Source organism: Phyllobates terribilis, unplaced genomic scaffold, assembly GCF_046119375.1.
Source record: "Phyllobates terribilis strain yellow unplaced genomic scaffold, ASM4611937v1 Scaffold_5__5_contigs__length_657084704, whole genome shotgun sequence".
In the NCBI taxonomy this organism is placed as follows: Eukaryota; Metazoa; Chordata; class Amphibia; order Anura; family Dendrobatidae; genus Phyllobates; species Phyllobates terribilis.
Genome location: NW_027362765.1, coordinates 168,533,272 through 168,547,529, shown reverse-complemented (window position 1 = coordinate 168,547,529; position 14,258 = coordinate 168,533,272). Strand labels below are relative to the sequence as shown.

The 14,258-nt window shown below is 44.2% G+C and overlaps 1 protein-coding gene across 1 annotated transcript in view; it reads right to left on the bottom strand.

Moving 5' to 3' along the window:
• Positions 1-14,258, bottom strand: part of MED24 (mediator complex subunit 24) — a 119,278-nt gene that overhangs the window by 88,263 nt on the left and 16,757 nt on the right. The window contains exons 5-8 of the mRNA XM_073683386.1: positions 12,276-12,349; positions 9,392-9,615; positions 8,419-8,530; positions 253-403 (exon numbers count right to left, since the gene is read on the bottom strand). Coding sequence (XP_073539487.1) covers positions 253-403; positions 8,419-8,530; positions 9,392-9,615; positions 12,276-12,349 — 561 coding nt within the window. The remainder of the gene's footprint in view (positions 1-252; positions 404-8,418; positions 8,531-9,391; positions 9,616-12,275; positions 12,350-14,258) is intronic.

The following is a 14,258-nucleotide window of genomic DNA, read 5'->3' as shown; positions in this document are numbered from 1 at the left end:
ATTACGCTGAGTGTCCGCAAAATTAATGGACATGCTGCGTATTTTTCCGCAATGATAATCTGCAGCGGAAATTTCCGCAGCATGTGCACAGCACATGCGGATTATCATTGGGGACCATGGGGCATGTATTACCAAGCGTTTTTTAAGCGTTTTCACTGCGGAAATTCAGAGGCAAAAATGCTTGAAAAACGCATAGTGGGCACGCAGACTGATGGTTAGTGCCCTGCGGGGCAGGTCTGTGCCCGCTCTTACCTGCATCCTCTTCACCGTGTTCAGCTGCTCCACCAATGGCTGGGCTTCTCCTGTCAGGTTCATTGCACCTTCTAACATAACCACGGCGTGGACTGTCGGGAAGCCTGTCCGGTGCAGCTGGTCAGAATGTGCACACAGCATGGATGGGATGCTGGAGAGAGGAAAGATGCAGCCTTAGGAATGTGCATGACTGGCGCCTTCATCTAGAAAATCAGGCACCACTGTAAATCCCAGGCACCAGGAATCAACAAGGGTCCACGGCTCCAAAGTAACAGCATACCAGTTATTTTATGGGGAATACTATTTTTTTTTTTTACTAAAACACAACTTTCGGGAGAGCAGACAGGTCCTTCTTAAGATGAGATAATTTGTGAGACCTCCAGGTGACTATTACTTACCCCTACTATGGGGTGGATGAAAATTAAAAGGATTATCGAGCGTCTCTCACTTTTGCATAAGAAGGTGACAGGCCCCCATGATGCGGCATCCATATACACCTTTGCAGATATTTTGTGCCTAGCTTATTACCAAGGACACATGCACACATGAATACCTGCCATACAGACTCCACATCAAAATCACCTCCCAATAAATCTCTTAAAAAGGGAATTTGTCAGCGGATATTGCTATGAAATCTGACAGCAGCATGATGTAGGGATAGAGGCCCGGATTCCAGCGATGTATCACGTAGTTTACTGGGTGCAGAAGGTATGATGGCATTCTCTGTGCTGCAGATCCAGCAGTGCTCAGTTGTTGAGCTGTGTATATCTCGCACACACCACAGCTTTCGGTGTACATTGTACAGTGACAGAGAGCTGCTAATCAGTGCTGGGGGCGTGATTGGACTAGGGTGCATGAGAACACTTGTCCTGTAGTGATAATTTTCTACTGATAAAACACTGATTGTATTGAAACAGCAAAACACAGCCTCATAAGTGACATATCGCTGTAACAAGGGTCTCTGATCCTACATTATACATACATAAAAAAAACCTGGTGATAGACTTCCCATAGGCTTTTCCATGCATGCAGAGGAGACACTGGTTGTGCCCAGGTACCAATATTCAGAATAATGCAGACAGTGTGTACATAGAAGCTAGTTCTTCCTGAATTTGGGCCATAATTTGCTCTGAGCAGAGGAGTCCATGAAATGTTACCACCAGGGTCAGCACTTTCTAAAAACATTTGCTCAGGCCTCCACAAATATATACCGTATATAGATGGGAGCTCTTTAATGACATGTGGATGAGGGGGAAGCCACAACAACATCGAATTCTTCAGAGCATCCTATAAAATGTATATAGATCCGCAGACTTCCTCTATACAAATACACAGTACCACGTAAACACATGTGAGCGGCCAGCGATCAGCCAACACGCAACACATGTGAGCGGCCAGCGATCAGCCAACACGCAACACATGCACAGTGTCACATCGCACACACAAACAAGTCAGACTGCTCTCCTACAGATATATTTCACACGCTTAAGAATTGCAGCAAACCAAATTAGTTCAGGGATGACAGGCGACCTAACACTAAACTGAAGCTGAACGTCAAATTCGTAATTTATTAATAGTAATTTGCATATATACAGTGAAAAAAAGATATTACCAAGCGCTAAGCAGAAAATGGATTATTTTATCAGCTCCGGTTACATTAAAGATGTCAAGTAAAATGTCTTGATTAAAGAAATAGTCCAGGGAAAAAACTGATACAATATGTTATGCCTGAATAGTGTCTGAGGGGTGGAGCATGACTACTATCTTTGTCATTCTTACAAATCATGCTCTGCCCCTAACAAAAACAGTAGACAAGCTCCAACCCATGTCCATAAAAGTCCAGTCTATCTAATGTCACTGGTGATCACTGTATTACCTGTATACTATATACACAGGAGCTCTGTATATAGTGTCAGTGTACAGATAATACAGGCATCACCAATGACATTATACACAGGAGCTCTGTATATAGTGTCAGTGTGCAGGTCATACAGGGATCACCGGTGTCATTATACACAGGAGCTCTGTATATAGTATACAGGTAATACAGGCATCACCAGTAACATTATACACAGGAGCTCTGTATATAGTGTCAGCATACAGATAATACAGGGATCACCAGTGACATACAGAGGAGCTCTGTATACAATGTACAGGTAATTATCATGTTACTAGCTGAATGAGTCCTGATTTTCCAGTCCACATACCGCACAGGTTACTCCATCACCTTTGGCTAGTTAGTTCATAAGGATACTGTTTGCATTGGCTCTTTTGCACATTGGTTTTGTATATCTGTCAGTTTTGTCCATGTATTCATATGTATTTAATATTTTGTGATATTTTTTCATTAAAACTCCTAGTTTCTCCAGTTCTTCTGGTGCTTTTTGGAGTTGTATGGGCACACTCTCGCTTATGTTTGCTGATGTGCCCTAGCTTAACATGATTTTGGGAATTTTTTATATAAGTTTACAGGTAATACAGGGATCACCACAGAGAGTATAAACAGGAGCTCTGTACATAGTGTAATGTCACTGATCACTGTATTATCACGATTACCTGTATACTATATACACAGGTGCTCTGTGTATAGTGTCAGTGTACAGATAATGCAGTGATCACCAGTGACATTATACACAGGAGTGCTATATATAGTATAATGTCTTCAGAGTCTAGTCTAATCATTAGACTACTAGTCTAGTCTAATGTACACAAAACTCCTGTGTATGTCACAAGTGATCCCTGTATTACCTGTACACTGACACTATATAGAGAGCTCCTGTGTATAACGTCACTGGTGATACCTGTACCACCTGTACACTGATACTATATACAGAGCTCCTGTGTATAATGTCACTGGTGATCACAGTATTATCTGTACACTGTCGCTATATACAGAGCTCCTGTGTATAATGTCACAAGTGGTATTAGTTTTATTAGTTTTGTGTTTGTTATTCATGATCATTATTGTAGTATTATTCGGTCACTATGTGGTGGTAATATGTGGTCTGGTCATGGTGTAGTGGTATTTGTCCCTTGTATGTGGTATTATTTAGTCAATATGTGGTGGTAATTTGATCGGCAGAAAGTGCAACTTTTATCCCTATTAGTATGGAGCGGCATGTATGACTTGACCAGTGATCCATTCATTCCCTAAATGGCTGCACTTAGCTTTTTCTGGAAGCCCCCAAAGCGGATGAATCGAGCTGCGGTCAGACATCCAATCTACCGCTCCATTGTAAAATGGGGATAAAAGTTCCCCATTCTTCCGTTCGGTGCAGTTTCCAATGGCCGGATTCCACAGATCAATAACATATCATCTACCTAACCTGTGGATCGGTGATGACTTGTTTTCACCAAAAAAACCTGTAATGCAAACTACCGTAATTGTACATCCAAGTTATGGTGGCGCACAGTAGATGTGAAGGAGCTGCCTGTGTTTTACAGTCGACGCTCCACTATAACGGGGATAACGGCTAACAGGTATTTGCATATAGATGTAGGGAGGGCCTCTAGGGACAATTCCTCCTGTGGGATCCAGACACCCCAGTCCGACCCTGGTTAAAACTACTAGCAGCTAACTATCACTGTATGAGTGGTTGTAACCAGGGATACCCAAGCTACTGCAATGCCCTGCACATGGGGTAAGCGACACAGCGAATCAGAAGAACTACACTACATTTCTAATTGGAGGAATTAGCTAATATTATTATTACTACACCTACTACAGGGGTCGACAAAGTTGTTCAGAATCTAGGAGCCAGCCAAAAAATTTAGGAGCCAGAATTTTTTTTTGTTGACAAACTGTACATATAGACCCCCTCACACACGGCGTCTCCCCGGGGAGCACGGCCTTTGTATGTACTTACACAGGTAGCGGGAGATGAGAACGGGCCCCCGGCCACAGAGATCCTTCCCCCCAGGGCCGGCTCCAGGTTTTTCTGGGCCCCGGGCGAAAGAGTCTCAGTGGGCCCTTTTAACACATACACGATTCATGATGCACAGATACGGCGGAGAAATAAATATATATATATACAGTTATATGAAAAAGTTTGGGCACCCCTATTAATCTTAAGCTTAATGTTTTATAAAAATTGGTGTTTTTGCAACAGCTATTTCAGTTTGATATATGTAATAACTGTTGGACACAGTAATGTTTCTGCCTTGAAATGAGGTTTATTGTACTAACAGAAAATGTGAAATCTGCATTCAAACAAAATTTGACAGGTGCATAAGTATGGGCACCCTTATCATTTTCTTGTTTTAAATACTCCTACCTACTTTTTACTGACTTACAAAAGCACTTTTTTTGGTTTTGCAACCTCATTGAGCTTTGAACTTCATAGCCAGGTGTATACAATCATGAGAAAAGCTACTGAAAGTGGCCACTTGCAAGTTGTTCTCCTGTTTGAATCTCCTCTGAAGAGTGGCATCATGGGCTCCTCAAAACAACTGTCAAATGATCTGAAAACAAAGATTATTCAACATAGTTGTTCAGGGGAAGGATACAAAAAGCTGTCTCAGAGATTTAACCTGTCAGTTTCCACTGTGAGGAACATAGTAAGGAAATGGAAGAACACAGGGACAATTCTTGTTAAGGCCAGAAGTGGCAGGCCAAGAAAAACATCAGAAAGGCAGAGAAGAAGAATGGTGAGATCAGTCAACGACAATCCTCAGACCACCTCCAGAGAGCTGCAGCATCAACTTGCTGCAGATGGTGTCACTGTGCATCGGTCAACTATACAACTCACTTTGCACAAGGAGAAGCTGTATGGGAGAGTGATGCGAAAGAAGCCATTTCTGCAATCACGCCACAAACAGAGTCGGCTGAGGTATGCAAAAGCACATTTGGAGAAGCCAATTTCTTTTTGGAAGAAGGTCCTGTGGACTGATGAAACCAAGATTGAGTAGTTTGGTCATACAAAAAGGCGTTATGCATGGCGGCAAAAAAACACAGCATTCCAAGAAAAACACTTGCTACCCACAGTAAAATTTGGTGGAGGTTCCATCATGCTTTGGGGCTGTGTGGCCAATGCCGGCACCGGGAATCTTGTTAAAGTTGAGGGACGCATGGATTCCACTCAGTATCAGCAGATTCTTGACAATAATGTTCAAGAATCAGTGATAAAGTTGAAGTTACACAGGGGATGGATCTTTCAGCAAGACAGTGATCCAAAACACCGCTCCAAATCTACTCAGGCATTCATGCAGAGGAACAATTACAATGTTCTGGATTGGCCATCCCAGTCCCCAGACCTGAATATCATTGAACATTTGTGGGATCATTTGAAGAGGGCTGTCCATGCTCGGCGACCATCAAACTTAACTGAACTGGAATTGTTTTGTAAAGAGGAATGGTCAAAAATACCTTCATCCAGGATCCAGGAAATCATTAAAAGCTACAGGAAGCGACAAGAGGCTGTTATTTTGCAAAAGGAGGATCTACTAAATATTAATGTCACTTTTCTGGTGAGGTGCCCATACTTATGCACCTGTCAAATTTTGTTTGAATGCAGATTGCACATTTTCTGTTAGTACAATAAACCTCATTTCAAGGCAGAAACATTACTGTGTCCAACAGTTATTACATATATCAAGCTGAAATAGCTGTTGCAAAAACACCAATTTTTATAAAACAATAAGCCTAAGATTAATAGGGGTGCCCAAACTTTTTCATATAACTGTATATATATATATATATATATATATATATATATATATATATATATATATATTTATTTATTTATTACACATGGCCCAGCCTGCCCCCTCATCCTTCACATACGCAGACATATGCGCGCGCACACACGGTACGCAGACATATGCACACACGGTACGCAGACATATGCGTGCGCACACACGGTACGCAGACATGCGCGCGCACACACGGTACGCAGACATATGCGCGCGCACACACGGTACGCAGACATATGCGCGCGCACACACGGTACGCAGACATATGCGTGCGCACACACGGTACGCAGACATATGCGCGCGCACACACGGTACGCAGACATATGTACACATACAGACATACACATAGATAAAACAGACAAATATATATACACAGTCATATACACTGACATTCACATACATGCACTCACACAGACCCATTACTAATATTTTTAATATGGGGATTGGGGAAGCCTCACTCACCTGTCCCCGGTCCAGTGTCCTGTCCAGCAGCTCCTCGGGTATGGGGCAGTGCAGGGCCCCCGGCGTGTCACAGACTTCATGGCCCTGGAACATCAGAGGGGCCCACTTGCGGTCGGGTCCGGGCCCCTCCCGCCCATCTGTGCAGGACCTCCGCTCCGACGGTGTTTGATTGCCGGCACTCCCCCAGACATGGCCGCGCGCTGTGCGGCTGTGTCTGCTAGTAATGACGCGGCAGGAGCGACACACAAGCACAATTAAAGGTGCAGTGCCGTCGACCCTGCCGTGTCATTACTAGCAGACACAGCCGCACAGCGCGCGGCCATGTCTGGGGGAGTGCCGGCAATCAAGCAGCGCCTGCGTCCCTGAACAGGTGCCGAGGAAGCGGCCAGGGCCCCGACAGTGAGTGGGCGGGTGGGTGTGTGGGCCCGGCCCCGACAGTGAGTGGGCGGGTGGGTGTGTGGGCCCGGCCCCGACAGTGAGTGGGCGGGTGGGTGTGTGGGCCCGGCCCCGACAGTGAGTGGGCGGGTGGGTGTGTGGGCCCGGCCCCGACAGTGAGTGGGCGGGTGGGTGTGTGGGCCCGGGCCCCGACAGTGAGTGGGCGGGTGGGTGTGTGGGCCCGGGCCCCGACAGTGAGTGGGCGGGTGGGTGTGTGGGCCCGGGCCCCGACAGTGAGTGGGCGGGTGGGTGTGTGGGCCCGGGCCCCGACAGTGAGTGGGCGGGTGGGTGTGTGGGCCCGGGCCCCGACAGTGAGTGGGCGGCTGGGCCCCTCTGATTTTCCAGGGCCCCGGCACTTGCCCGGGTACGCCGGGTGCTAACGCCGGCCCTGCTTCCCCCGTAACCCAACTCTCCCTGTCCAGTCCCGGAGCATAAGGGGGGCGGAGCAAAGTGGAGAAGGCGGCCTGAGCGATACTGTCCCTGCTTCCTCCGATTGGATGACTCCGTGCAGGAGGTGGGATTGGATTGAGAGTATTTTTTTTTCTTCTCAACTCCTCAAGCACCAGGCAACATTTTCTAGGCGCCAGACAACATTTTCTAGGCGCCACTGGCGACCAGGCGCCTGGGTTTGTCGAGCCCTGACCTACTACATATTTGGATAGCATCTTGGAGATGGGAATACACCTTTAAGTATTGTTGAAAACAGTAAAAATCACGGTCTTCTTTGAATCCCGCCACAGGCTCTGTGATCTCAGGCTGTGAGGTCTTCAACAGATCCACAGCAGATATAGCAACCCATCGGCCAGTGTGTGCATAGAATGACGTGCCCCCATGCAGGCAGAAATTGACGGGCAAAACTCTGCTTCACCAGGGGCTATTAGAGGCAGGTGTGTCACAGACATTATCTGACGAGTAAGGGTGGTGGGCTGAGCCTGTGACATTTTTCATCATTTTTTTCCTTCTTAGTACTTCCTTTGGAGTTTTTGGGGGCCAGCTCTGGACAAAATCAATCTTCTTCCCCCTCTGGCAGCAGACAAGCACAATCTATTCTTACTTCCCCTGCTGAAAGTCTTGCCAGTTATACTGCTATGTTATATTAGAGGCTCTGCTCCTTCCCTGAGAAGTAGAAAATACTATTTCTATTGGCTGCCATGAAGTGAACAGGGGATCACTATAGAGACATCTGGCAGCGAGGAAAGAGATTGAACGTATGACCACCAGCACTCAGATCATTAGATGGACGTGCATGTTCTTTAGCAGAACTATGAGAAATCTTATTCCCACAGATAGAAATCTTGTCTTACACCGGATTATAAAGTTGTTCATGCCCAAAATGGGAGACATAAAAAAGGAAAAAGAACAATTATGTCAGTCGACAGCACGACAGCAAAAAATTATTGTACGTAAGCAGAGCAGATGTAAAATGTCGGATGTTATCTGCGTAGGGAGAACAGTACAGACTCCGGTCGTTACATATAGGAGATGGTCTCTGCTTCTGGTTTGTTGGACTAATGTATACAGTCCCCATATGAAGCAACCATCCACCCAGTACAATAATCAGGGCAGACATGGCCATACCTCCTGATTAGCGAGATGCAATCTTCGGCATTGCTCCGCAGCTGAACACTGGGAAGGAGATTTACGCACTCGGCAAGTTGTAGCAGCGATTCTTCCACGGATGCCCAGGAGGCTACAAGTAAAAGAAGACATGATAACAAGGTCTGACATATCTGCCAGCTAGAGAGTATAGCCAAGCACAAGTACCGTGATCTAGAAGACATTACTGATCGGATACAGGGATGAGGGACGTCAACTATCAGCCATCAACCAAAGATGACGTGGCATGGAAGCGTCCCCATAAGTGCAGAGGATCACATTAGTAAGAAGACCATTAAAAGGGGTTGCACCAAGTATACAAGTCATCCCCCATCAATAGAATAGGGGATCATTTACAAATCGCTGGAGGACTGACTGCTGGGACCTCCACCCATACTAAGAACATGGCTCTGCAGTCCGCCGGTCTTACAACTGGAGTGGGTCTCAGCGGCTCGGCCACAAGTTTTCCCTATCCTATCAATAGAAGACAACTTTCATACATGTTACAACCTTTTCAGAAAAAACTCTTTAAAGGGAGTCTCCATAATCTTTACTTGCTAGGTCTGTTGACAATTAGCGGATTGTGAAGTGTCCTCCTGTTGTGACCCCCAGCAATAAGCTATAATTTTGGGGTGGAAGTCAGGCCTTAGATTATACACAGGTAGGGTACATTTGGTTTACCAACATAGCAGGTGATAACTACTAAATTTGTTGGCCAAGACCCCCCGCGATTGCCACCCCTGAGTAAGCTGAGCAGACATGCCTGCATACCACCGATCCATTCATGCCGTAGCCAGCAGAGTGCAACACTCCTATCTGTGTCAGTCCCATAGAGATTCGAAGGAGCACCACCGTCATTGCATTTAAAACTTCTTTTAGCAATTAATTAACCCCAAAAATTCCTCTAACTGGTTAAAATTATGTTGAGCAATGGCATCAGAACAGGCATACGTACCCGGTTCCTCCAGCTTGGCGATATGGATGAGAGCTCTGTTCTTGGTACTACCAAGTATGGCCTCAAGCCTCTTCAGACACATTGATAGGTGACTTTCTTCAGATACAGGATCCAAAACTTCCTTCAACTTCTCCATATAGAAGGCAGACCCTCGCAAAAGCCAGTTGACAGCATTCATTAAGGCCCGGCATAGGCTTAGACATTCTTCTGCTTTACCATGACAGCTGGGAAAGAAAATATCACATCTGTGAGAAATAGCTCTAAAAGGGTAACTAAACCTTTATTTATTTTATTGAATTTATCCAGCATGGAAAGTAATGAAGCTTAGCAAATCATTTCATTTGAGGATTTATCTTCACCCCTGTAAATAAATAGCATGTAAGTTGCTTCCAAATCCCTGCTTTTCCCCAGTCTATTTGCCTGTCTTTATCCGCACGGATATCAGCATGTACTCATTTGGAGTACAGATGATGGCAGTGAAAGGGTTAGCTCCTGTCTCCTCCTCTGAGTATTGTACTAATCAAAACAATCTCCTGAAGCAGCTTATCCCCAGAGTTATTGAGACAGAGGTGCTGACCAGTTCACTGCCATCACCTGTACTCCAAATGAGTACAGTATGATATCAATGAAGCTGAAGGCAAGCTGTGTTAAATAAGTGTATGGAAGCCACTTGTAAGCATTTTTTTGTTACAAGAATGAAGACAAATTCCCTAATAAAATCAAAGTTTTATACATGCTGGACAAAACTATATATAAAAAGAATACTCAAACAGAAATGCACTACAACGTTTCGCTGCAAACAAGATGTTATCTAATCATAAAATAATCACCTCTGAAAATAATTCTTTTAAGGAGGACTACTCACCAAATTTTTCATGTCAAACAGGAAACACGATGTAATAGAGGCTATAGGTTTTTTTTATTATAATTTCGCCTCTCCATTGCTGAGATATCAGTAGTCAAAGTATTTGGCCATCATTGAGTTAATTTTAGATAAGTCCAAGTGGGTGTTATCAGAGAGTTTTCACTGGGGAAGTGTACTTGTTCTCCCTGTATGATGCTGACGAATGGTAAGCAGACAGCAACACTCAAAAAGGAAAGACGAACACACCCCCACCATAGGTTAGAGCAGATGTCTCAGTGTGTGAGAAGTAATGATACAGTCCTGAGCTCCTGCTCGAGTCAGCGTGGGGGCAGGTGCAGCACAACTGAGTGTAGCTGTGTCATGTTACAAACCCTTCTATAAGCTCTCCTCTTCTCATAGCACTGTCCCCTCTGCTGTACTGCCCCCCCAAAACTGCCTGTCAATAGATGGGTCAGTAATTACAGATATCTATCGTGCTCAACTTGCAATCGCTCTGCAATGAGATCAGAGCAGGGTCTCATTACATCTTACACAAGAGTAGTCCAGAACAGGCAGGTAACTCCTGTGTGAGACATAATGACAGCCCTGATCTCACTGGAGTGAGTGGAAGTTGCCTGAGCACAGCAGACAGAAGTGTGATTACTGACACATCTCCAGACAGGCAGTGTGGGGGAAGGTGAAGTATAGCAGAGGTGACAGTGCTATGAAAGGAGGAGAACCGAGTTAAGAGTTTGTAATGTAACACAGCTAAACTCAGCTGCCCTGCTTCCCCACCACACTGACTAATGCAGGCGGCTAAACCAGGAGATCTTAGCTGTATCATTACATCTCACACACTTGAGAAACCTGCTCTAAGCTATGGTGGGGGCGGGTTCTTTTTCTGCTGTGTTGCTGCCTCCTTATGATTGGTCAGCATCATACAGAGAGAACACTCCCCCAGTGAAAACTCTCTGATTACACCCACTTGGATGTAACAAAAATTAACTCATTAGGGGCTAAATACTTTGTTAATACTTTTGCAAACAGAGTAGCAAAACCAAAACAAAACAAAAAAAAACTATTTCGCTGTGCAGTCACAATTACATCTTGTGTCCAGTTCAACGTGAAAAATTTGGTAAAAGATCCTCTTTAAAGGGTTTTCAAGAATTTTAAGAAAACAAGTCATACAAAGAAAATAGAGTAAGCTATGCTGACCGTTTTAATCCACCCAAGCTCTGCCACATTGGTAGTTTCCGCCAGTCTCTGATTACTTCCAGCAGTGATAACATGTAGTCAGTAAGCACGTGAATGATATAGCCAATAAATGGCCTTAAAGGAGATGCATGAACAGCGAATGAGGTCCTATAGCGACCATGCTTCCACTGACAGCATGTCATGGCTGTAGGAAGTAAGCAGAGACCATTTTGGACGTGCAGCGCAGCAGTGTGGAGTAAATGTGAGAGTGGAGGTCACGTCTATGCTTTATAGTATTTCCTCCTCATGGAGAATGGTCTAAAATTATCAGAAAACTCCTTTCATAACTCTTGTCAGGCATCATCTCTGTTAAGATTATAATCTGGCTGATAAACAGCATGGCCACCACTATAGCTCCGACAATGGTCTCAAGGAGGCAGAGAATTAGCCATGAAGACCAGACATTAGTCACTTGATTCTTTGGTTTGTGTTGTAGAAGTTTATTCATAATATCATCATCAACACCTCAAGTGTACAGATACAAGCCAAGGCTAGACACATGTAACAAACTTACTGACCATCAGAAGTGTATGGAGGTGTACTGACTCTCCCCCAAAAGCAGATGGTGGAGGTGAGAAGGATCGGGCAGCAGAATTTCAATATGCCTGATCCTTTTATACTCAGGAAAGATAAGCAGCTGCCAGAGATTTACTCTCCTCTCTTCTTACAGAACATGTCTGTTCAGTTGAGAGCAAAGCACAAGTGTAGTAGGGAAGGAATAGCTGTCGGACAAGCCAGGTGGCCACACTAACTCCAGGTCTAAGGCAAAATACAAAGTAGCATTACCCCAGATTATCACAGAACATGTCCATGATCTCCAACAGAGACTGGATGCAGAGATCTCTTGAGAAGTCATCAAACTAAGGACAAAACAGAAAGATTAAATCATTACCACATTATAACAAACCACAGTCCTCACATACATGTATCCCCTATTAGGAAAGACCCACCTTGTTGGTTTTTAAAGGCAAATCTAAGTTGTCCCATTTTCCAGGACTCATGAACATCAAATACTGTTAGGTGGCCCCTGTGGTCAGACCACTGCTGATTGCATATTGGTGGTCCTATTAATAACACACCAAATCTACCACAAAACAAGCCTCTTAAAGAGAATCTGTCATTAGATCAGAACTTCTTGATTATTGCTCTTATTTTATTCCTGCTGCTCCCCTGAGTATTCAGGTTTTCTGGGCAATTTTGCTTTTAAAGGAAATCTGTCAGCAGATTGTTTTCTATGTAATCTGAGAGAAACATAATGTAGGAGCAGAGACCCCGATTACAGCAATTTATCACTTACTGGGCTGTGCTTTACTGTTTCAATACAATCAGCGTATTATCAGGAGGAGATTATCACTATAGGACAACCACACCCCCAGCAGTGATTAACAGCTCTCAGTCACTATACAATACAATGCACCGTCTCATGCTGCACATAACACATCTGCATCTCTGGCTGCTATGGGCATAAAAGGGGACAAACTTATGGTGTGGCCCCCATGCTCCCCTGACCTCAACCCCATTGAGAACCTCTGGAGCATCATCAAAAGGAGTGTCTATGATGGTGGGAGGCAGTTCACATCTAAGCAACAGCTCTGGGAGGGTATTCTGTCCTCATGTAAAACAATTGAAGCAGAAACCATCCAAAACCTGACAAATTCAATGGACGAGAGAGTTCAAAAGCTCCTTTCGAACAAGGGGTCCTATGTGCAAATGTAACATCACCTAGAATAAAGTTTTGAGTTGAAAACTGTTTGATTTCAGTTTGTAATAACCTGCTAATGCTTATAATTTCAAAAATGACCATTTTTTGTTCTTTATTAAAATGAAAAGGTTGAAAACTCTGCTGTGCATAATAATTTGGAACATGCATTTTGAGTGCAGTTTGAGTTTTTTATTTCTTTTAAAATATACTGTTATCATAGGCAGTTTGTACAAAAACCTTTCAATTGTACTCTAATAGTTATTTGACTGGAAAATTACAATGACTGCAATTCATATAGGTAATTTGGGAAAATCTGAGAAAATATTATTTGCATAATAATTTGGAACACAGTGTATAGCTTCCCATGGACAGGTGGCTGAACAGTCGGGCCCCTGTCCTGCTCTGCCTTTATCTACACTGAGGTTGGCTGACAATAGGTGAGGTTTTACTACTAGAGACAGGTTAGGACTGTCCCGATTGAGTTCACCTTGTCGTGGTGAGATGGATTTCACGCTTTTTTGATCAAAATAGTGTTAAGTACCCTATGTTATTTACATGTACTATTACTATTGACAGGGTATATGTGCTTTTTCTCCTTGGGTTTTGTCTGTGACGGTGAATGCAGAGACCCATACTTACTACTGAGCCCGTACATCAAGAGCACGCAAGAGCACAGCACTTCAGAGCGGTGTTTTGACCGATTGGTGGGGGTCTCGGGACCGGGATTCCCCACCGATCAGCAACACTATGCAGTGCCTCGAATTCTAAAACGTTTTACATAGATAGTCAAGCTAAGTATTTTTGCTTAAAAAAAAAAAATTACTATTTTCAAAAACATTCCTAAACTCCAACTCACCCACTACCAGTTAATACCGCCACCCATACATCCAAAAGAACACTACTTAGGTAAAAATAAAACCTTGTTTTTTCTGTTCCTTCTGCTCCTCCATGCCGTCTAGTTAGCAGGCCTCATTTCCTTACTAAACATAAGTTCTCTCTCACAATCCTCACTGTTTACCGCATATTTATGTCATTTCTGTTGTGCGTTCCCGGCCACAAAAATGTAT